At 61.8% G+C, this 19,946-nt stretch overlaps 2 protein-coding genes across 2 annotated transcripts; one reads left to right on the top strand and one right to left on the bottom strand.

Annotated features, from left to right (window-relative positions):
* The first annotated feature begins 49 nt into the window (after nt 1–49).
* Nucleotides 50–7,314, top strand: DDA1 (DET1 and DDB1 associated 1). Its single transcript, XM_044253965.1, has 5 exons — nt 50–149; nt 4,239–4,319; nt 4,533–4,584; nt 5,375–5,436; nt 6,624–7,314. Exons 1-5 carry the CDS (start codon nt 147–149, stop codon nt 6,732–6,734), a joined length of 309 nt encoding a protein of 102 aa, XP_044109900.1. The 5' UTR covers nt 50–146; the 3' UTR covers nt 6,735–7,314.
* A 2,043-nt stretch (nt 7,315–9,357) lies between these two features.
* Nucleotides 9,358–19,517, bottom strand: ANO8 (anoctamin 8). Its single transcript, XM_044253967.1, has 18 exons — nt 19,233–19,517; nt 18,338–18,448; nt 18,077–18,209; nt 17,759–17,897; nt 17,559–17,655; nt 16,561–16,677; nt 16,352–16,479; nt 16,096–16,257; nt 15,624–15,776; nt 15,384–15,510; nt 15,209–15,264; nt 15,027–15,101; nt 13,412–14,215; nt 12,967–13,158; nt 12,694–12,825; nt 12,503–12,613; nt 10,890–11,568; nt 9,358–10,032 (listed from the first exon to the last, which is right to left on the bottom strand). Exons 1-18 carry the CDS (start codon nt 19,336–19,338, stop codon nt 9,668–9,670), a joined length of 3,687 nt encoding a protein of 1,228 aa, XP_044109902.1. The 5' UTR covers nt 19,339–19,517; the 3' UTR covers nt 9,358–9,667.
* Nucleotides 19,518–19,946: the final 429 nt, after the last annotated feature.

Genomic DNA, 19,946 nt, shown 5'->3' with positions numbered 1-19,946 from the left:
AGGCCAATGAGCAGGGGGTGGTGGCGCCATCAGTGTGGGCTGTGCCGTGGTTGGAAGTTACTGTGCGGCGGCGGCTAAGAAGGCGGCGGTGGTGGCGGCGGCGGCGGCTGAGGCGGTAGCTGAGGCAGAGACGGAGGAGACAGAAGATGGTGAGAGAGGCTGCCGGGCCCGTACTCCCCCTCCGTTCGACAAAATGGCGCCGCGGGCCCACCCACCTCTAGTAATCCCTGAAGCCCCTCATCTCCCTGCCCGGCCCCCTCAGGCCCCGCCCCGCCTCTCGCTCTGCCCTATAACCTTCAACCTCGGGACCCTGCTGTGAGCTTCCTGCTGACCCCGCCCCGGCTCTTTCTCTCCGACCCCTGACCCTATCTAGGCGTCCAGGCCCTGACAACCCATTCATTTCCGGGTCGCTGCTCCCCCGGAAATGGGCGGGGGCGGGGGTGGGGTCCCCCGAGACCCCCCATTTCAGGCCTTGTTCTCGGTTTGTCCGGCCTGGGTCTTTCCAGTTCAGGACGGTTTGGGAGCGCGTCTTGGGCGTTGGGGCGGGGGAGGGGGCTTGACATCGTGACATGTGGGGCTTTGTCGCCAAAGGAAGTGCGACATCACAGACTACCCAGGTCCCCCAGAGTCCTGATCCCACCCCCAGCATTTTGGCCCCGACCGGCCCTAGAACATACCAACTTTATCTCTTCTGTCCCCGGCCCCCTTCCATGTTAAATGAAGGTGCCAGCAGTCCAGACCTGATCGGGTAGTGGCAATTCAGAGAGCTGATGTCATGAAGGGCTTAGGACAGTGAACGCTCAACAGATGAACTGGGTGACTTGGGGCTGGTGGCATCTTTTCCCAGCTGGTTTCTCAGCTTTAAGTGGGAATAATGCCAGCTGGTTGGGCCATTTGCTCATCCTGGGATTTGACTATAATAGTTCTTTGGGGTTCTCTCCCGGACCCTGTAAAGTGGGATGGTGACTTGACATCAGAATTGTGCTCAAGCCTCCCCCCCAACCCCCCACTATTTGGCCTCACCAGAACTGGCAGGGGTGATGGAAGCTTTTGTTGGGGCATGTCAAAACCCCATTGTTGCTGGACCCAGGGTCCCAGCCCACCACAGCCCATAGCTCATGAGATGTGGGGGGGGGGGGTAGGCAATAGAAGAAGGAGATGAGAAAGTGGGTTCTTAGCATGTGGGTCCCTAAGCCTGGGTGTTGTCTTTGATTCATCGCTGCATTCTCATCTTCCATGTCTTGTCCATGAGAAGTTCTGATGGCTTTGCCTCTAGAACACGTGGTGAATTCATCTACATTCGCCCACCTTGGTCCAGGCACTGCCCGCTCCTGCCTGGATGCCTGCCCCAGCCACCTCCCTGGTCTCCTTACCTCCCTCCTGCCCTGCTGGCAGTCTGTAATTCACCAGAGGGAGCTTGTAATTTAAAGTGTAGATCTCATTAGACCACTTTCTAGCATATGAGATACTCTAGGGGCTTTTTGTAACCCAGTTGAAACCCCACCTTCTCCATCAGCCCCCATGGCCCCCGTCCACCTCTATGACCTCATCTCTATCCTCTCCACTCCTCCCTCTGCAAGCTTCAGCCATATTGGCCTTGTTTTCATGCCCTCACACTCTTAAGTCCCTTCCACCCAGGGCCTTTGCACCTGCTGCTCCTTCTGCCTGGAATGTTCTTCCTGTGAACATCATCTCCTCAGAAGAGCCCTTCCTGAGTTCAGGAGGCCCTTTGTGTCTCCTCTCTTGGCACACCTTATCTTTTCGTCTGCCGTTGGATGGATCACTTGTGGGCTGTCTGTGCAGGGATGGCATACACTTGTTCAGTGACTGTTTGCTGAGGCAGTGGACAGCTTCTGGGCCCAGCTGTGGCTAGGATTTGTCTGGCTGGAGGGAGGATTTCTCCCCTGTGACTCAGGCCTTGTTTTCCTGCTTAGCTGACAGGAAGTACTGGTCATACCATCTTCATTCATTTATCAGCACAAATGCATTGATGCTAATAGCTTGCCTTCCAGGGAGCTCTGTGAGAAGCTTCTTCGAGGCTAGGAGGTCTCTTCCCCCCCAGGTCACACAGGACGTGTAAACAGATGACCTCGCTGGGGTGTGAGCTTGGCTCCGGCGGAGGTGTCCAAGGTGTGGAGAGAGGAAAGGGGCCAAGGGTGGTTTTGAGCTGCATGGAGAGGTTGGTGGCTTTTTCCCACAGGGGAAGAGGACAGGCATTCTGGGAGGATGGCCCAGCACTAGCTGGGATGGACGGGGTTTGTGGCAGGAGGGTAGCATGAGCCAAGTCGAGCCGGGCCTTTGGAGGGACAGGAGCCCCTCCTCACCCTTCACGTCTCTGTGCCTGCATCACTACCTCTGGGCAGCCCTTTCTGATCCTCCCAATCAGCCACGTCTTTCCCCAGGGCTGTCCTGGGTCTCACCCTGTCTTCAGAGTCACTCTGCATTCCCTGCACAGCTCTTGGATGCACATCTGTGTCTTTGTGTACGGGGTGCTTCCTGGGACCAAGAGCAGCTCCACTGTGGCTTACCCCAGGGCCCTGGTGCCTGGTGCTGGGCCCATGACATAGTAGGAGTCTGAGGAAAGCCAGCTGGGTGGGTGAAGCTGGCCGCATAGTCAGGTGCAGTTGGGGCAGGGGTCCTGGGTTGGAGGAGGCACGTTGGAGGGGCTTTGAGCTGGCTCCAGGGCAGATATAGAGCACCCAGATGTGACGGCCGCTTCCAGGGTGGAAGTGGGAGGCCCATCCACATTCCAGGTTCCCTTGCTGGTCCATACTGCCAAGGTCTTGCTAGGGCCTGGTAGAGTTGAGGACACCTGTTCCCACTTGTCCTAGAGGGTGGTAGGGGAGCACCTGAAGGGCTGCTTCCCTGAGGTTGCTTAGCTTGGGCTCAGGTATGCAGATGGGTCTCCCAAAGCAGGGTTACTCTAGCCTGCAGGGGCTCTGGGCCCTTGGTTTTCAGGCAGGGAAGCTTAGGCACTGGCATGGCATGTAGCATAAAGAGCTTGGCCTCTGGGGTTGGGTGAACTTGGGTTCAGTCTGCTTCCTTGTTTTCTTGTTGGGGCTGGGTGATCTCAGACAAGTACCATGTGACCCTTCTGCCTCAACTTCCTCATCTTTAGTATGAGGTGACTCCAGCCCCTGGCGGGCCGTGTGGGGAACCCGTGCCCAGCTGCCCCACTCCAGACCTGATGACGGCATTGCCCTCTTCTTCTGGTGAGGAGTCACTCCTTACCCCAAGTTCGCAGCCCTCATCCCTCCCTGAGCATTTCTCTGGCTCTCATGCCTCAGTTTCCTAAGGTGGACATGGCTCTCATTGGCCTCTCTTGCCCCCATCTTATGGCTGAGAGTCACCTCAGATGCCCCATAGTCGGAGCCTTTCCCCTCCAGAAACCTCTCCCTTTCTTGCCCAGCTCATACCAGACTGTCAGGGGAAAAAGGACTTCCGACGAGTCAGGGCCGTGAGGGATCTGTTGCTGGCTCCCCGCAGCCGCATGGGCCTGAACATCGGGCCCTCCCCGTGCGAGGCCAGGCTCCGCACCAGGCACAGGGCGTTCTCCCTTCGCAGAGCAGCCTCTGCGTCAGGGAGCCCCAGGAGCAGCCCCTGAGCGGACCTCTGTTCACAGACCTGTTTGCTTTGGTCCACAAAGCATTTTCTAAAAAGCCCAGCCAACTTGAAACACCTCGCGATGGCGGGTGAAGACTTGGATTTTTGAGTTTTCTTCGAACTTGGGAGTACAGTTGCCCCTGGGCTCTGGTTTCTGTAGAGTTGCAGCCTGTGTCCCGACCACCCTCTCCCCTTCACCCAGGCCCCTGCTCCCTCACCCCTGTTTCTTGTCACTCTGGCTCACAGGGTTTTTTGGGGTAGATGAGTCTTCCCCATGCCAGGTCTCTCTCAAGGCTGATAAATGGAAACGAGGCCAGGAGTTTAATATTCAGCAAGCATAGAGGGCAGGTCTGGGCCCGGGTCTGACTTCCCTCCCTGCTGCTTGCTCCTGACTTTAACCAAATGGCCTGTCCTCACTGAGCCTCATTTGAGAACACTCAATTCTCTCAGGGCTAGTGACTCTTTCCTGGTCACCCAGTGTGCACATCAGGTAGCCAGCTTACAGGTACATTCTGGAAAACTTAACAGAAGAACACAAAGATGGAAACTGGACGTCACAGGGAGGCCCAGTCTCCCAGGAACTCCAGGGGCGACCCAGCCTACTGCCAGGTCTCACCATCTTCCCTGTCTTCTAGGCAGATTTTTTGAAAGGACTGCCTGTCTACAACAAAAGCAATTTTAGTCGATTTCACGCGGACTCTGTGTGCAAAGCTTCGGTGAGTGCGTGCTCCGGGTACTGGGCGTGGTCGGGGAGCTGCCAGGGGGAAGGGGGTGATGTGTACACCCCATTGGGGTCTCACCAGGAACAGAGGCTGGTCTTTGCATGCTGTTCTGCCTTCCTTGCAGGGTGTGTGCCCAGGTGAGGGGTGAGGGGGGCCCCCGTTAGCCTACTGGCTCTCCTCACCCATGTCTTCCCAACTCTCTTGCAGAACCGACGTCCCTCAGTCTACCTGCCCACGCGGGAGTACCCATCTGAACAGAGTAAGTGGCCTCTGTCAGTTTGTCTCAACCTGGCTGCTGAGGGGAAGGGCCTCAGGGCAGTGCAGGTGGTGAGCCGTGGGGTAGTGGGAAGCCCACATGCTGACATCCACATCCAGCCCCGGGGGGGTCCGCAGTAGCCCTCAGCTGCTGCTCGCCAGCCCTCTCCCCTTTGTCTCCCATAAGTTTGGGTGTCCCCTGCCAGCACTGTGTCACAGACCCCGAGACGACTGTACTGTGGGAGGGGATCCTGCCCAGCCTCGGGTATGCAGCTCAGGGAGGTTGGCGCATCCAGGTGGGGGGGGTCTGCCAAGAAAGGTGCAGAGCCTGCCGAGCAGGAGGACCCCAGCATTATGTGGCTTTGGTTCTTTATTTGAATGGTGACGGAGAAGCTACGTGCTGCATGGCGGGTTCTGTGGTCACTGGGGCACAGCTGTAGAGATCTGTATTCCTGGTCTGCCTGGACCGTGTGCTGGGGCTCATTCACCCACTGGGGCTGGACTTCCACATGTGGCAGAAGCTTTGGTCTCTCCCAAGAAAGCAGGGGCCCAGGTGGAGCAGCTGGCTTGGGCCCCTGGTAGTAGCTGTGTACTTGGGAGCAGAAACACTAGGCTTCCCGAATCCTCTGTGCTGGGGGTGCAGACTCGGAGCCGCAGCCAGGGCACGCAGGGCAGAGATGGGCGGGAGACCAGGGAGGGATGAGAACCTGTCCTGGGAGGGGCAGTGCAGGCCTGGTTGGGGGCTGGGTCACCTGAGGCCTCTGCCTGCAACTTCCTCTGCCTTTTCTCCTCAGTCATTGTGACAGAAAAGACAAACATCCTTTTGCGCTATTTACATCAGCAATGGGACAAAAAGGTAAGGCATGTGGGGTCAGGTGCTAGAACTTGTGGGGACTGTGGTGGCCAGCAGGGGGGCGCTGAGTGGGGGAAGGACACAGGTGACTGGAAGACCAGGTGTTTGATGGCAGCATTGGACTTGGCCAGGCCCCAGGGGAGGGAAGAGTGTTTCAGAGAAGTGCGTGGCTGAGCAGAGGCTGTGGGGTTTTGGTTCTCAGGGACGGACCCGGGCTTGTCCGGCGGCACTGGGGCCTGGAGAGCACTGACTCTTGGCTGCCCACAGCCTGCCATGCGGCCTTGGTGGCGGGTGGACCTGCGCATTGTTACCTAGAGTCTTTGTTCAGTGCTGGAACGTCCACATGGTGCCAGTTTTAGGGGATACAGATGGGGGTAGAGGCAGTGAGAAGCCGTACCCCCATCCCCTCTCTGAGGCTGCCTTTCTGACACAGGACATTTTTTCACTGTGTTTCTTTTTTCTTTTTTAAAGATTTTACATATTTATGTGAGAGAGAGGGAACGCGAGAGACAGCATGAGCGGGGCAGGGGCAGAGGAAGAAGGAGAAGCAGGCTCCCTGCTGAGCAGAGAGTTGGGTGCTGGGCTGAGATCATGACCTGAGCCGAAGGCAGATGCTTAACCGACTGAGCCACCCAGGGGCCCCCGTTTTTTCTTTTTCTTGAATGGAGATGTGCGTATGTTCCGCATCATAGTCAGTTTGAGGGTTTTTTGCCTAACATTGAACGTCAGACGGTGACCTGCTTTAGGCCAGGCTGGAGGGGGCCTCCATGATGAAGTGACAGTGAAGGCTGAGCCTTCCTTGTCCTCCTGCCCCACCCCCACAGACCTTGCTTCCCACCGGCGGCAGGGGAGGGGGGGCACTTTCCAACACAGGCTCTTCTTTGGCAATGCACGTTCCCCCTGGGTGGCTCCTGAGTGCTTTTTACCACCCGCCCCCAGCCCCAGCAGGACAGCTTTCTTCTCCAGGCATTTTGGACGGTGTGTGGGTCGCTGCCAGCAGTGGGGACTCCTCACGGTGCCCAGGAAATGCCTGGCAGTCCCAGACCGGCGGCCCCAAAGACTGTGGCTGAGCCCAGGAGGTCTGGCTAGCAGGGGGGCCCCGGGTTGACTGCCCCACTCCAGGCCCAGCAACAGGATTTCAGGGGCTCACCCAAGTGAAGACTGACACCCCCTCTCCTCCTTCCTCACAGAACGCCGCCAAGAAGAGAGACCAGGAGCAAGTGGACCTTGAGGGTGAGAGCTCGGCGCCCCCCCGCAAGGTCGCACGGACCGACAGCCCGGACATGCACGAGGACACTTAAGACTCTCACTCCCCCACAGGCGCCTCCTGTCTTGTCTGCTCCTCGCCCGCCCGCCTTGTGTAAGCGCCCCCACCCTGCCCCCACGGCCCACCCACACCCTACCATCCACACCACTTCCAGCCTCACAGGAGCCGATGTATTTATTTTCCTCGAGTTTTTATTTATGCTGTAAAATGTACCGAGCGATGGGAAAAGGGGACGTCAGACCCAGTAGTGTGATGTTGGTAGATGCTTTTTAAAAAACATTGTTATTCACAACCCCGCCCCCCGCCAGATTCCCCTTTCTGCCCCCAACCCCCTCCACCCCAATTTTCCTCCGGAAAAACCAGAGCGTGTCTGCACGGGTCGAGAGCCGGGGCCCTGCTGTAGCCTGGCAGCATGGGTGGGAGCCCTTCTTCCCGCTCCTACTGTCCAGTCCGGGCCTTGAAGACTCGGCTGGGACCTATTCCGTGCCCAGGCTTTGCTCTGAAATGTGTGCCAGGGGGAGAAGTCGGCATTTCCGGATCTTTCTCTTAAGTCATTTTATCATGGACTAGTGCGCGCTCCGTGTCACCCCAATAAAAGGATCTTTCCTACTCGACCTCGAGTCTTTGCTCCGTGTGCCTCAGCCCCAGAGGACGGAGCTACTGAGAGTCGCCTCGTCATCACCAAGAGGAGCCAAGAAGGGCCCCCCACGTGCCAGGGCCCTGCGACCCACTGGATTCTCTCCTGGGCTTGCTGTGGCCACCTCACTCAGAGCCAAGACCTGCCCGGACCCACCCCCATGCCTCACCTGTCAAGGTGTCCTGGAGGACCAGGACACCCCTGAGAGATGGTCCATGTCGCCAAGGACATAGCTGTGGTCAACCCCACGTCCTGGATGCCTTGGGTCGGGGTGGCATGCCCACCAGCCCCCGTGGAGACAGCCCAGGTGGCCCGGCCTCAAGTGCCCCTGGTTCAGAGACAGGCACGTGGAGCTGCAACGAACACCCAGCCCAGGGGCTGTTGTTCAGCGAGTTACACAGCCACTTGTGGGCTGTCGGTTAGGCTGGGTTTGGGCCCGAGTTTGGAGACGTAGGGGGCATTCAGGCTCCAGGCAGAAGGTGTGCGCCTTCAGGCACTGGGCCTGGGCTCAGGGGGAAGACTGCTCCCCACCCCCGTGCCAGCCCCAAGTGGGGGCCATGGTCTGGGAGCTGAGTGCTGTGGCTTTGGGGGATCTAGGGAGGTTGGGCCATAGAGCTGGAAGGAACACCAGGCCTTAGGGGGTGCCAACCCCAGATTATCACTGTGGAGCTCCCTGCCTGAGCAAGACTGCGCTGGCCTGGGCCACCCAGCACCGCCCAGGGTGGAAGGTTCTGTCATTCACCACCTAACTGTGCTGTGGGGCCAAGGGGCTTTTCCTCCCAGCTGTGGGTGGCATTTACACCTGTCTTGAGTCCCTGTGGTCACAAGGCAGATGCTCACGAAATACAAGCTGACCTTATGGTGCTGTGGTGGGCCGAGTCCCCAGAGGCTCTCAGATGCCTTGGAATCCTCAGTCCCAGAGGCTGGTCTGCCCCTCGGCAGGCATGTGATGTTGCTGATGATTAGTCAGTACAGTCAGCTTCAAAGGCCGCAGGATAGTGGGAGCAGGGAGCAGGTGGCACCCCTGCCCTCGTCTCTCTGGCCCTGGTCTCCCCTTGAGGGACTGAGTTTATCTGTCAGGGACATCCATGGCTCAGGCAGGGGTCCCATGGCCAGGGCCCACTGAGGTCTCCTGAGAGCCAGCCTTTGCCCACCTCTCCTGCCTTTAGGCCTGCCCCCTTATTCCTCTGCTCCTTCAGACACCAAACTCAGCCTTCCCACACCTCTGTGCCTTTGCACAGGCTGCTCTCCTGCCTCCAGTGAACCCTGGTTTCTCTTTCACAGCCCTCCGAAGTGCCCCTTCCTTGCACTGGCTCCCCGGGGCTCCTCCAGCCACGGGGCTGGGCCTATCAGCCTCTGAGCCTTTGGCTGTGGATGTGCTTGGCGGGGGGAGGGGCCACTCCTGACCACACAACAAGGAGTGCCAGCGGAATCCCAGCAACTCGGGTCTGATAGCAGTCCCACGGTGGGGCATACCAGCCACTCCCTGGTGTCACCCCTGAAAGTGCCATCCCCTCAACATCCAGACTCCAGTGCCAGGTGCCTTCTGATTTTCATAACCCAAGTTTTTTCCACCGCGTGTGACTCTTCAGATGGCAGCCTGGGCGGGGTAGGGGGGGACAGTTATGCCAGAAAGTCAGGCCGAGAGGACTGTCCCCTCAATCACCCTGCAGGGCCAAGGCCAATTCAGGACCCAGGCCCCACACCCAAACTGCTGCATCTTTTCAACACTTGGAGATTTCTTCCTTTGTCTAGGAGGCTGACGCCAGGGCCTGAGGCTCTGTGGCTCCTCCCAGGGGCCCCAGGCCTGGAGTTGGCCCCCAAATCTGGGCCGACTCAGAGTTGGTGCAGTCTGGAGTTTTCCATCTGTGGCCTCAAGACCCAGTTCTTAGGAGGAGGCCCCTAAGGGTCAGAGGATGGGAGGGGCCCCCACCCTAGGCCTGCTAGGTCCCCCAAAAGCCAGCACCAACTACAAGTCACTGGGCCCCCTTGATCCCCCTTCCACTGCTCTGTCCTCGGGCACTGTTGAAATATACTTTTTATTGCATTTCTGCCGTTTTACAAAAATATGACAAAATAAATTAAAAACAAATAAATAATCGCCTATTCTGTGTGTTTTCTGTTGGTTTTTTGGGGTTTCCTTTCGTTTTCCCCATCCGGGTCGAAAGGAAAACGGCAGATGGGGGGGCCCGGCCCCCAGCCCTGCCCCAGGAGGGCAGCGAATACTGGGGGCCATCGGGCCGAAGCGCGTTTTCTGGGTGGCGGCCGCCGCCCCGGTCCACGGACTGATATTGCATATGAGAACAGGAAGGCAGGGCGGGCGGGTGGAGCTAATGCCAGCCGCTGGGCCAGCACACGGCCTGGGGACTGGGGCTGGGGCTGGGCGAGGTCGCCGGGGGCTCGGAGGGCTCGGAGGAGGGCGGCGGGGGCGGGAGGCTGTAGAAGCTGGCGTCCCCCGGCAGGGGCTGCGGGGCGGGCGGGGGCCCGGCGAGGGCGCAGGGCGGGCACTCGGCGGCGCCGGGGGCGAGGGCCTGTCGGGGGGCGGCGCCCTCTCCCCCGCAGCCCCATGGCCCGTCCCACTGCCAGCAGCCTGCGGGCGGCGTCGGGGGCCGGGGCAGCGGCGTTGGCGGTGGCGCGGGGCTCCGGCTGCGGCGGGTGCGGAGGGCAGGGGCGCCCACGGGGGCCAGCGCTGTCCCTGCGGAGGCGAGAGGGGCCGTTCCGGGGGGGTGCCGCCCCCGCCGCCGGACCCCGCTCAGACCCTGCCCGCGCTCCCTCCCGGGCTTCCAGGCACATCGAGGGCCTTATTGCTTCTGATCAGTGACAAGGGGTGGGCGTCTTCGGGTGCATCCCCTGCCTCTGGGCACTGGGCCCCTCCCCATCATGGGGAGAGGACAGTCTGAGGAAGTCCCTCTGATTTCTGACCTGCGTCCCTGGTACTGCAGCTGCCACCTCTTGGGCTCCCTGGGGGATGAGCTGCTGGAGCCTGGGGCTGGGTGGGGCTGGGTGGGGCTGGGGTGGGGACCCGCAAGGTGGGGATGGGGGGGGTGAGGCTGGCACCTCTGCTCAGCACGGATATGGGTGCAGCCTGTGGCCGAGCACCCCGAGCTCCCCAAACGGGCAGCTCCAGCCCCCACCTCCAAGGAAGGCCTCCTTGAACCAGCTGGGCTGCAGGGTGAGAACTTGCATAGAGGCCTGGGGGGGATCCAGTCCCCCCCCAGAGTGAGCTGGGTATGGGGGTCTCATAGGGGCAGGAGAGGAGGCTGGGCCAGGTGATGAAGAAGCCCCTTTCATCTCCTCTCCTGGCCCCAGAGCTCGGAGGGCAGGGTGCCCTGGGAGGGGCATGGGGCCAGGGGGCTTTGGCTGTCGGGGACCTGGAGACACTGAGCAAGCTTTGACTTGAGAGGCTCCACGTACCACATACCCAGGCTCCCAACCGGTACCAGAGACCGGGCCTCCTCTGTCCCCTTCAGCCCCTCTCCCCAGGCCTGGCCACCCCATCCCTTCCCGCAAAGCCTGGCCCAGAGTCCCCACCCCCGAGTTAAAGCTTGTGACCTGAGCCTTCCTCTTCAGGCCGGGGGGCGTCCGGCTCCTCAGCCGCAGCCTCGTCTGCCAGCCCACTCCGCTGGGCTCGGCCTCCGCCGCTGCCACCGCTGCCGCCGGGGGTCCCGTCCAGCCGGGCCTGCCCACCTGCCCCGTTGGACCCGGTGTCAGCCCGGGCCCCGCCGAAAGGGAAGAGCTTGCCAGCGTGGAAGGCCTTGGGCGGTGAGTGGCTGCGTTCTGGGTCCCGCCGGGTCTCAGGCGACTTGAGGAACTTGAAGCTGAGGAAGGCTGGCAGGCGGGTGTCACTCCCCGTGGGTGACTGGGCAGGGGGTGGCCGGGCGGCAGGGCCGGCCCCCGCACTGGCCAGTGAGGATGTCGCCCCAGACGACAGGAACTTGCCCTGCAGCGGGATGATCTGCTTCAGCTTCATGACGTTGTTGGGTGCCAACAAGGACCCCGGGCGCTTGGGCCGCTCTTGCCCGTGGCCACCCGCCCCGCTGCCCTTGGCCTTGGTGGAGGCCTTCTCAGGGGCAGCGGGGTCCAGCCCAGAGCCTTCCGGCCGGGCCTCCTCCCGGCCGCCGGCATCGCGCTCTCGCCGGGCGTGGTGCTCCGCATGGCGCTGGCGCTCCTCCTCCTCCCTCCTCCGCCGCTGCTGCTGCTGGTAGCGGTGCTGGGCCTGGCGTTCATGTCTCTGCGGGCAGAGTAGAGTCATTATGGGGATTGGGCAGAGAGGGTGTGTGAGCCGGAGCCAGCTGAGGTTCCAGGCCCTCGCGGGTGCTCTCTGCAGAAGTGGGGAGAGGTCCAAACACATACTGGGCACCAGCCGCACCCCTGGGCCCACCCGGGGGCTCTCTGAGAAATTATGGAGACATCTAACCACTTATTAGGCACCAACTGCATTCCTGGATCCATGTCAGTGGTTTCTGAGAACCGAGAAGAGAATGGGGACATTACCGGCCACCAACTCTGTCCCCAGCCGTGTGTGAGGGCACAGTTCTAAGAACTGGGAGAATGTAAACACATCGTGGGCCTCAACAGTTCTCCACTTTCTGGAGAACCAGTGACAGATTGAGTCATGACTGACGCATACCAGAGTCCGCCCTGGCCAGTCCAGGAGCCACACGTGGCTTTGTCAATGCCAATTTAAGTAATTAAAATGAAATAAAATAAGACTTCCGTCTCTCAGTTATACCAGCCCCACCTCAAGTGGCCAACGCCCGCCCGGAGCAAGGAGCCACAGCGCAGACACAGAACGTTTCCATGACCACAGAGAGCGCCGCCTGGCGCTGGTGAGCTCCTTGGCCCACTCTGGAGCTTTCTGGGGAATGTGGCAGAAGCTGGGCTTCTAGGAAGCATCAGCCCTGTCCCTGGCCCCAAACAGGGCACTGACGGCGAGCTGGCGATGACTAAGGGTTCACAAGTGCCAGCCCGGTGCTGGATGCCACCAGGGATCCCGGGGACGGAGCGGCCCGGCTGCACGCTCATTATTCCCTGGGGCTCCGCCCCTCTTCCCCTTCAGCTCAGCGGCTGGCAGCTGGTGGCCAGCCCGGCAAGCCCAGCTGGGCAAGGCTGAGAAGCCCCGCTGCGAGCCGGCAGCAACCCAGCCCCCTCCCACACCCGTGTACCTTGAAGGCCTCCCGGCGCTGGTACTCAAGCTTGGCCATCTCCTCGGCCACCCAGCCTGGGATGTCGGGGATGGCCACGTGGATGAGATACTTGAGGAGCAGGGCAAAGTGCTGAGGCGACAAAGGGAGAGGCTGCAGGCTCGGGGACGCCCTGCTGCCCCCCAGCTCCTCCACCCAGCCACCAGCCCCACCTCGAGCACCACCACAGACACGATGGCCGCCTCCGGGCTGAGCCAGGGGAAGAGGCGCTGCAGCTGCCCGCACTGGCCAATCAGGTAGCAGTTGACCACGATGGCCAGGACGCCCATGGCCTCCATCACCTTCTGCAGGGGCACATAGGAGTGGGGCGGGGCAGGGGGCGGGGCTCAGGTGGGGTCTCGCCACCCTGCCTGGGCCTCCCGCTTCTCCCCAGCGCCCCCCACCCCCGGACTCCCTCGGGGCCTGGGCTCTGGCACTCCCCACACCTGCCACTGGCCGATGCTCTCCACCCGCTGCCCGAAGGGCCGCTGCAGCCCTGTGCACAGCTTGAGGGCGTCGCTCCGGATCTCGATGAGGTTGTTGACCAGGGCGCACAGAGCAGCCAGGGGGAAGGCAGATGAGAAGAGGACAACGTAGCCGAACTGCACGAACATCTCCTGGTAGTCCTGGAAGGTGTCCTGCAGGCGGGTGCCTGGGTGTGGCCTTGGTCCCCCTCCCTCAGACCCAGATGCCTCCTACCTCCGACTACCTTCTTCTCTCAAGCCTGCCTCCCGCCCTCCAATTCTCCTGAAGGGACCCAGAGCTCCCCATCCAGCAAGTTCCCAACCACATCGAGGGCCCATTTTATCACGCCCCATAGGTCACCCCCTCAGACCACATGTCCTGCCCCGCCACAGGCCTGGCCTTGGGCCTCTGATGCACCCTCCTCACCTCGTACTTCTTCATACAGCTCTCAAGCTCGGCCTGGGTGAGCTGGGGTGAGTGCTCCTCCTCAGGTGGGTCAATCCAAGATGACCGATTCTGCCGCCGCTGCCTCCTGCCTGAGTCACCCGAGCCAGTCTCTGGGTCTGGGCCCCCATCTGGCCCCTGGTCACGGCCCTCGCCCCCAGCCCGGCGGAGCAGGACGGCCGGGGGCTCCCGCTCAGGACTGCTGGGAGCCCCTTCAGCCTCATCGTCTTCTTCGGCCAGCGTGAATACTCCCGGCTCCAGCCCCTTCTCCACCATAGTGGGGCTCCCCTCCTCCAGGATGGCCTCGGGGCCAGGCCGCCGCCGCCCGGCCCCTCGTTCAGCAAAGCTGACCTTCTTCAGCCGGAGCCCGCAGTCCAGAAGGCTGCTCTCCTCGCCCTCCTCCTCGTCATCTTCCTCATCCTCCTCTTCCTCCTCCTCCTCGTCCTCGTCCTCCTTGCCACCCCGAGACCCATCCCCCACCTCCCCCCCTTCCCCGGTGGGCCTCCGCTCCACTGGTGCCTCCTCCTCCTCCTCGGGGGCCCCGCAGCCCCCACTGAGACACCTACGGCCCCCGCCGCCACCACCGCCACCCCCCTCTTCAGCCTGGGGTTCAAGGCGACGGGGTGCCGGGCGCTGGAGGCTCAGCAGGCCGAGCAGGGCACGGGCCAGCTCCCAGGCTGCCTGCAGGCCAAGCTCGCCGCGGCCCAGCCGCCGGTACAGGTGCGGCTGCAGGACCTCACGCACGTTCTGGAGGAACTGGCGGGTGATCAGCAGAGTGGCCAGCATCTGGGGGCAGGAAGGGAGAGGAGAGAGGCCACGTGGGGTGCGGGCAGGGCCCGGGGCACCAGGGGCAGGCTGCGGGGACTAGGGAGCCGCCCTCCAGGAGCAAGTTGCCAGACACATGCCCCGAACCCAACTGCTGCCTCCACCCCATTTAATGAGGTCCCTGGACATGGTGGCCCCAGCAGCAACCTCTGCAGCCTCTCCCACCAACTGGAGCCTGGCAGGCCGCAGTGCTCCAAGCCAAGCTCCTGGGGTTGCAATGCACATTTCCACCCTGCTGGGGATCAGGGTCCCCCTGCTTGGAGCACTTCCCAGGAGCTCAGCTGGGGCCCAGGGCCTTGAGGGACCCCTGCCATCCGCACCCCATCAGCAGAGCCCGCCCCTTGGAACATGCACCCTTGGCTCAGGCAGCGCGAGGCCCCAAGCACAGCCACACTGCCCGCCCTGGCGAGGCCCCATGGGCTCGCCATCTGCCCATACTTTGGCCCGGGCCACGAGCAGGAGGCCCCGGAGGGAGAGGAGGAGCAGGCGGAACCGCAGGGCCGCGAGCGGGACCAGCACCGCCCGAAGCTGCCGCTCGAGGCTCTGGGACAGGGACAGGACGAGCAGGAGCTGTGGAGGGACCGACGGACAGGTGGACAGACAGATGGGGGGACGACAGGCAGAGAGAGGACACATGGACGAACGGACAGAGAGAGAAGGATGGAGGAGGGGGGGGAGGGGCTGGAGAGCCCGTGGACCCCTTGGGTGGACAAGTCCGGCCCCCCTTGGCTGCCACTGTGGTGGGGGGCACTACCTTGGGCTGGGGTCTCACCTCTTTCAAGCGCTCCATGTCCTTGAGGTAGAAGCCGATGTAGAAGAGGCTCAGGTAGGAGTTGACAAATTGGAACTGTGGGAAGGAAGCAGGAGGGCAGTCCCTCTGCCACCCCCGAACCCAGGAGCCCCTCCTATGCCCCACGCAGAGCCCTCGCTGCCTGCCTGCTGGCTGCCACTCACCAGGACGACTTTGATAATGAGGTGCTTCTCATAGGCGCTCTCCAGCCGGTAATTCTCTGGGGGCCGAGGGGGTGAGTGAGGAGGCGGCCCGGGCCCCCTGAAGGCAGCGGGGGCCCTGAAGGGTAGTAGGAACCTTCCTCCCCAGAGCGGCAGGCCCTCCCCTTGCAGGGCGTACCCATGTCGTTGAGCCAGATGGCGAGCTTCTTATAGCCTTCAGCACTGGCGCTGACCAGCAGGGCCAGCACAACCTTGGGCAGGAAGCGGGCAAGACGGGGCAGCCCTTTCACGCTCAGCACCAGCTCCTGTAGAGACGGGGTTTCACTGGTCACCCTAGCATCTGGGCACAGACCGGAGTGGTCCTGGGCCAGCGGCGGCCAGGTCAGGCCCAAGGCCAGGGCTGGGGACCCGAGGTCACCTGCAGCTGGAAGCAGCCGAGCATGAGCAGGAACACACAGGCCAGACAGGTGAGGCACAAGGGGAGGCTCACGAGCAGCTGGAAGAGCAGCCGCTTCCAGGGCGGGTAGTAGAACTCCTCAGCCCTTGTCACGGGGCTAATGCGCCGGACACCCTGGCAGAGGGTAGGGGTGGGGCATAGTGTGAGGACAGAGGGGCTGCCCCTGTCCCCACACAGCCTTCCCAAGGCCCCTGAGTTCTGCTTCCCTCCACCATGCCTCTGCTTTTGGGGTGCCCCCACAGTCCACCTTCCCCAGTCCTTCAAATGCAGTTTCCCACACCTCTTCTCTGGGGCATGCAGAGCCCCCCACCCGGCATACCCTCTCTGATGTTGCAGCCCTATTTTACACCTTGTCTTTGCCCCTGCAGTGCCCCCCACCCCCTGCCTCCCCCTCTCATTCTTGGAGTCCTTGGACTCACGCACCCCAACTGACCCTGAACTGAGGTCGTGGTTCCTCCACAGCTTCCCCAGGTGAGTCCAGCGTCCCCCACTTGTAGGCCAGCTCTGCCCCCCTCCGTTTCCATTCCTCCAAGAACAGGGTTGACCAGACCACGTTGAAGAGGGCAAAAACCACACACGATACATCCCGGCTTGTCTGGGGATGGTGGAAGGCTGAGCTGTTGGCCGGGTTGGCCCAGGGAGGAGGATGTCTTAGGCACTCCGGCCCCAGCCCAGCCCACCCCCAGCACCTGGTCAGCCTCCGTAAATGTGTACAGGACGGAGCCAAAGACAGCTGGGTATACCATCGCTGATGTGTAGAAGCCCAGCCAGGCAAAGTACATGGCAATCTTCACTCCAAAGTAGTCACAGATCTCATCTGCCAGGAGCACAGGGTGGGATCCCGGTCAGCCCTATCCACTTCCTGAGACTCCCACACACCCCTGACCTGGGGCCGTACCTAGAGGCTGGTTTTCACACACAGCTTGCACCCATGACTTCATGAGGCGGTTCAGGATACGCTGCTCGTGGACTGGGAACACCTGCTGGATGATCCCACGGGCCGCCAGCTCAGGGACTGTTGGGGGACAAGAGCAGTTGAGCCCCACCCTTCTGCCTGGGCCTGGCCTGGCCAATTCCCCACCCTCAGCGACCACCCCAGCCGAGACCCCAGTCACAGTTTTTCCCTGCTTTTCAATCTTCAGAGGCTCTTCCCAGGGGAGGAATTCTAAGTGGGCAGGATATCTGGTTCTCCTTCAGAACTTTGGAGGTGCAGAAGCAGGCAGGAGGGGGTGCAGGAATCCACCTGGGAGGGTGGGGTCCCAGTGCGGAACCTCTTTTTTTTTTTTTTTTAAAGATTTTATTTATTTATTTGACAGAGAGAGATCACAAGTAGGCAGAGAGGCAGGCAGAGAGAGAGAGGGGGAAGCAGGCCTCTGCTGAGCAGAGAGCCCGATGCGGGGCTGGATCCCAGGACCCTGAGATCATGACCTGAGCCGAAGGCAGAGGCTTAACCCACTGAGCCACCCAGGCACCCCAGGAACCTCATTTCTAAATAAAGCCATTTGGCCTCAGTTCACTGCTCTGAAGCTCTGAGGAATGGTGCAAAGCTGGCCTCAGAAGGTGAACCTGAAGCAGCTGGTCTCTTGGAGAGGAAACTGAGGCCCAGGGCCTCACCACACAGGGCATGGAGTGCTGTCCATGGTCCTGCCCCTACCTAATCCCAGACCCAGACAACGGGTTTCTCTCAGAAGGGCTTCCGGGGAGTAAGCCTCAACCCTAGGCTAAGGCCACACCCCCCTCACCACATTGATTGATGTCTCCAGGCCCCACCCAACTCCTCACTAGCTTTTTTTGGTCGGTTGTCTCTAGGCTCCACCCTCTCGCACTGATAGGCTGTATTCTAAGAGCCCCACCCAACTCCCCACGTGTGATTGGAGATTGGTCCCGCCTGCTTACTGATTGGCTGGTCCTCCAGGAAGCGCACATTGTGCAGTGCCTCACCCTGCTTCGCGCGTAGGTTCTGCAGCCAAAAGCGGATGATGCTCTGGCGTTCCTGCGGGGGACAGAGCAGGGCTTGGGGACAGGGCAGGGCTTGAGCACAGGGAGCAGCAGCCCAAGCGCTAGGGGTGCGGACTGGGAGCCAGAGCTGGCCGCACCTGGGAGGTGAAGAAGCGCAGCTCACTCTCCACATTCTCGTAGATGAAGTCCTCCTCGCAAGAGAAGCCTCGGGTGCCCCCGCCAAACTCGGCCTTCACCGCTTTGCGCAAACCCAGCTCGTCGGCTCCTCGAAGTAGGCTGCCAGGAAGACACGGAAGTGGGTCATGGGGAGACCCTGGCTCACCATCCTGGAGCTAGGGATGGTGTACTCGGCGGCCACCTGGGAAAAATGCAGGGCGCTACACCTCACAGTTGACGCTTGGAAAGGCGGGGAGCTGGGTAGCAGGGTCAGCGAGAGTCCAGGGACAGAGACTCGCCTCTCATACGTGGCGGTGACGAAGAAGGCATAGGCACGCGTGTGGCGGTGGTGGCGGACTTGCACGATGAGCTCAGGGATGCCCACGCGGATGTGGTTCAGCAGCCATAGCAGCGTGTGGTCATCAGTCGTGTCTGCCAAGGGGCACAGGGACTGATGGCCCTTGCCACAAGAGGTCCGAGACCTCTTACAGACTCCTACTCAGGGGAGCCCAGCTCAAGGGAGCCCATCTGGGCACTGGGCAGGCGGCGGGCACAGGTACCTGGAAAGGTCATCAGCACGTCGCAGTTCTCCGTAGGCACTGTCTTCATCCACGCCTTGTGAGATACCAGGTAGCGACCAGCCTGCAGGAGCCGCTTCCCAAAAAGCTTATCTAGGGGGCAGGCAGGGCAGGGCCCAGGTCAGGCCGCTCCCAGACCAAGACCCCAGCCTCTAGTGTAGTCCCTCTAGTCCTAACCCCTGCTTGCACGCACACTCGCCAGGTTTCCTCTGCACTGAGTCTGGCATCTAGGGACCTGCAAGGTTTGGCCTCAGCTTGTTTCCTTCCCTCCACGTCCTTGCACCAGCCAGGCCCTCCTCCAGGAATGCCCTTCCCCCAGGTCCTCCCTTACAAATCTTACTCATTCTTGAGGCCCAGCTCCGCCTCCAAACCCACAATCGATGGGGCGCTCACTAGCAGCCCCGAGCGAGCGAGCGCTTCACCACATCATGTCAGCGCGTCCTCATAGCTGGGCGCGGTTCTTACCCCCATTTCACAGGTGAGGAAACTGAGAACCAGGGCGTTTAAGTCACGCACCCAAGGTCACACAGGCGAGCTGGGATTCGAACCCGGGACCGTATGATTCCGTATCCTCTGCGGAGAGGCTCCCTCACGCGCATCCCTGCCGGGCTGCGATCCGGTAACCCAAAGGGGGTGACTGAGCTCAGCCCCGAGCCGGGGCTCTCCGAGGGGCGTGTCCAAGTCTCTGCGTTGGGACCCCCGCCCCCTGTACCGTTCCAACCGCGCTGGCCCCGCCGCATCCGCAGTGCCGGGAGAAGCCGGCCCCTCAACTGGACTCCAGGCCCGGGACGGCTGAGCCCAATCCCACTCCACGTCCAGCCGCCGCGCGCACCACAGGCACCTGCAACCCTGTCAGATCCAGCCGCCGCACACATACCCAGAACTCCAGACGCCGGGGCTGCAGGCTCGCCCTCAGGCGGGGGCCTCTTGCCACGCTCGCCCTCCAGGGACGTGCCCCCGGCGCTGGAGGTGGCTTCGGCCATGGCGAGCGCAGGCCAGGTCAGGGGCTGCGGGCGGCCCGAGCGCCTGGGGGCCGCGGGCTCATCGGGCCGGTGCAGCCGCGGAGCGAGCTGGAGGTGGAGACAAAGGCCGCGCCCGCCCGCGCCGGCCGCCGTCCCCGCGTGCCCGAGCGCTGCTTCTCGTCTCCGCCCGCGCGGAACCTCGATTCTCCTTCTCGTCCCCGCGCACGTCGCTCTTGGGTTCTCGACTCCGCCCGTGTTGTTTTCTAGATTCCGTTCTCGCCCGCCCACTTCGCTTTCTGCTGCTCGTCTCCGCCCGCATCGAAGAAGCAGTCACCAAGGATGTGTCCCCGCCCGCGTCCAATTCTGGGTCTCGTCCCCGCCCGTCCCGGGACTGGATTCTCCGCCTTCCAGTCTTAGTTTTCTCCATCTACAAAGGCGCGGTTTGGAATCTTGCGTTGGGCGTGATTTGACTAGGGCAGGACGTGGGAGGGGGCGGGCCTGGTTGGGGGAGATTCCAGGTAGCAATAACTTCACAGCTAGAATACAAATTAATAAATAAAGCACGTCCTGCCTCAGGGCCTTAGCATGTGCACTCCTCACGCCCTCTCCGCCCAGTTAACCCCTGCTCC

This window comes from Neovison vison, chromosome 6 (genome assembly GCF_020171115.1).
Source record: "Neovison vison isolate M4711 chromosome 6, ASM_NN_V1, whole genome shotgun sequence".
Lineage (NCBI taxonomy): Eukaryota > Metazoa > Chordata > Mammalia > Carnivora > Mustelidae > Neogale > Neogale vison.
This window is presented reverse-complemented; position numbering and strand designations above follow the sequence as displayed.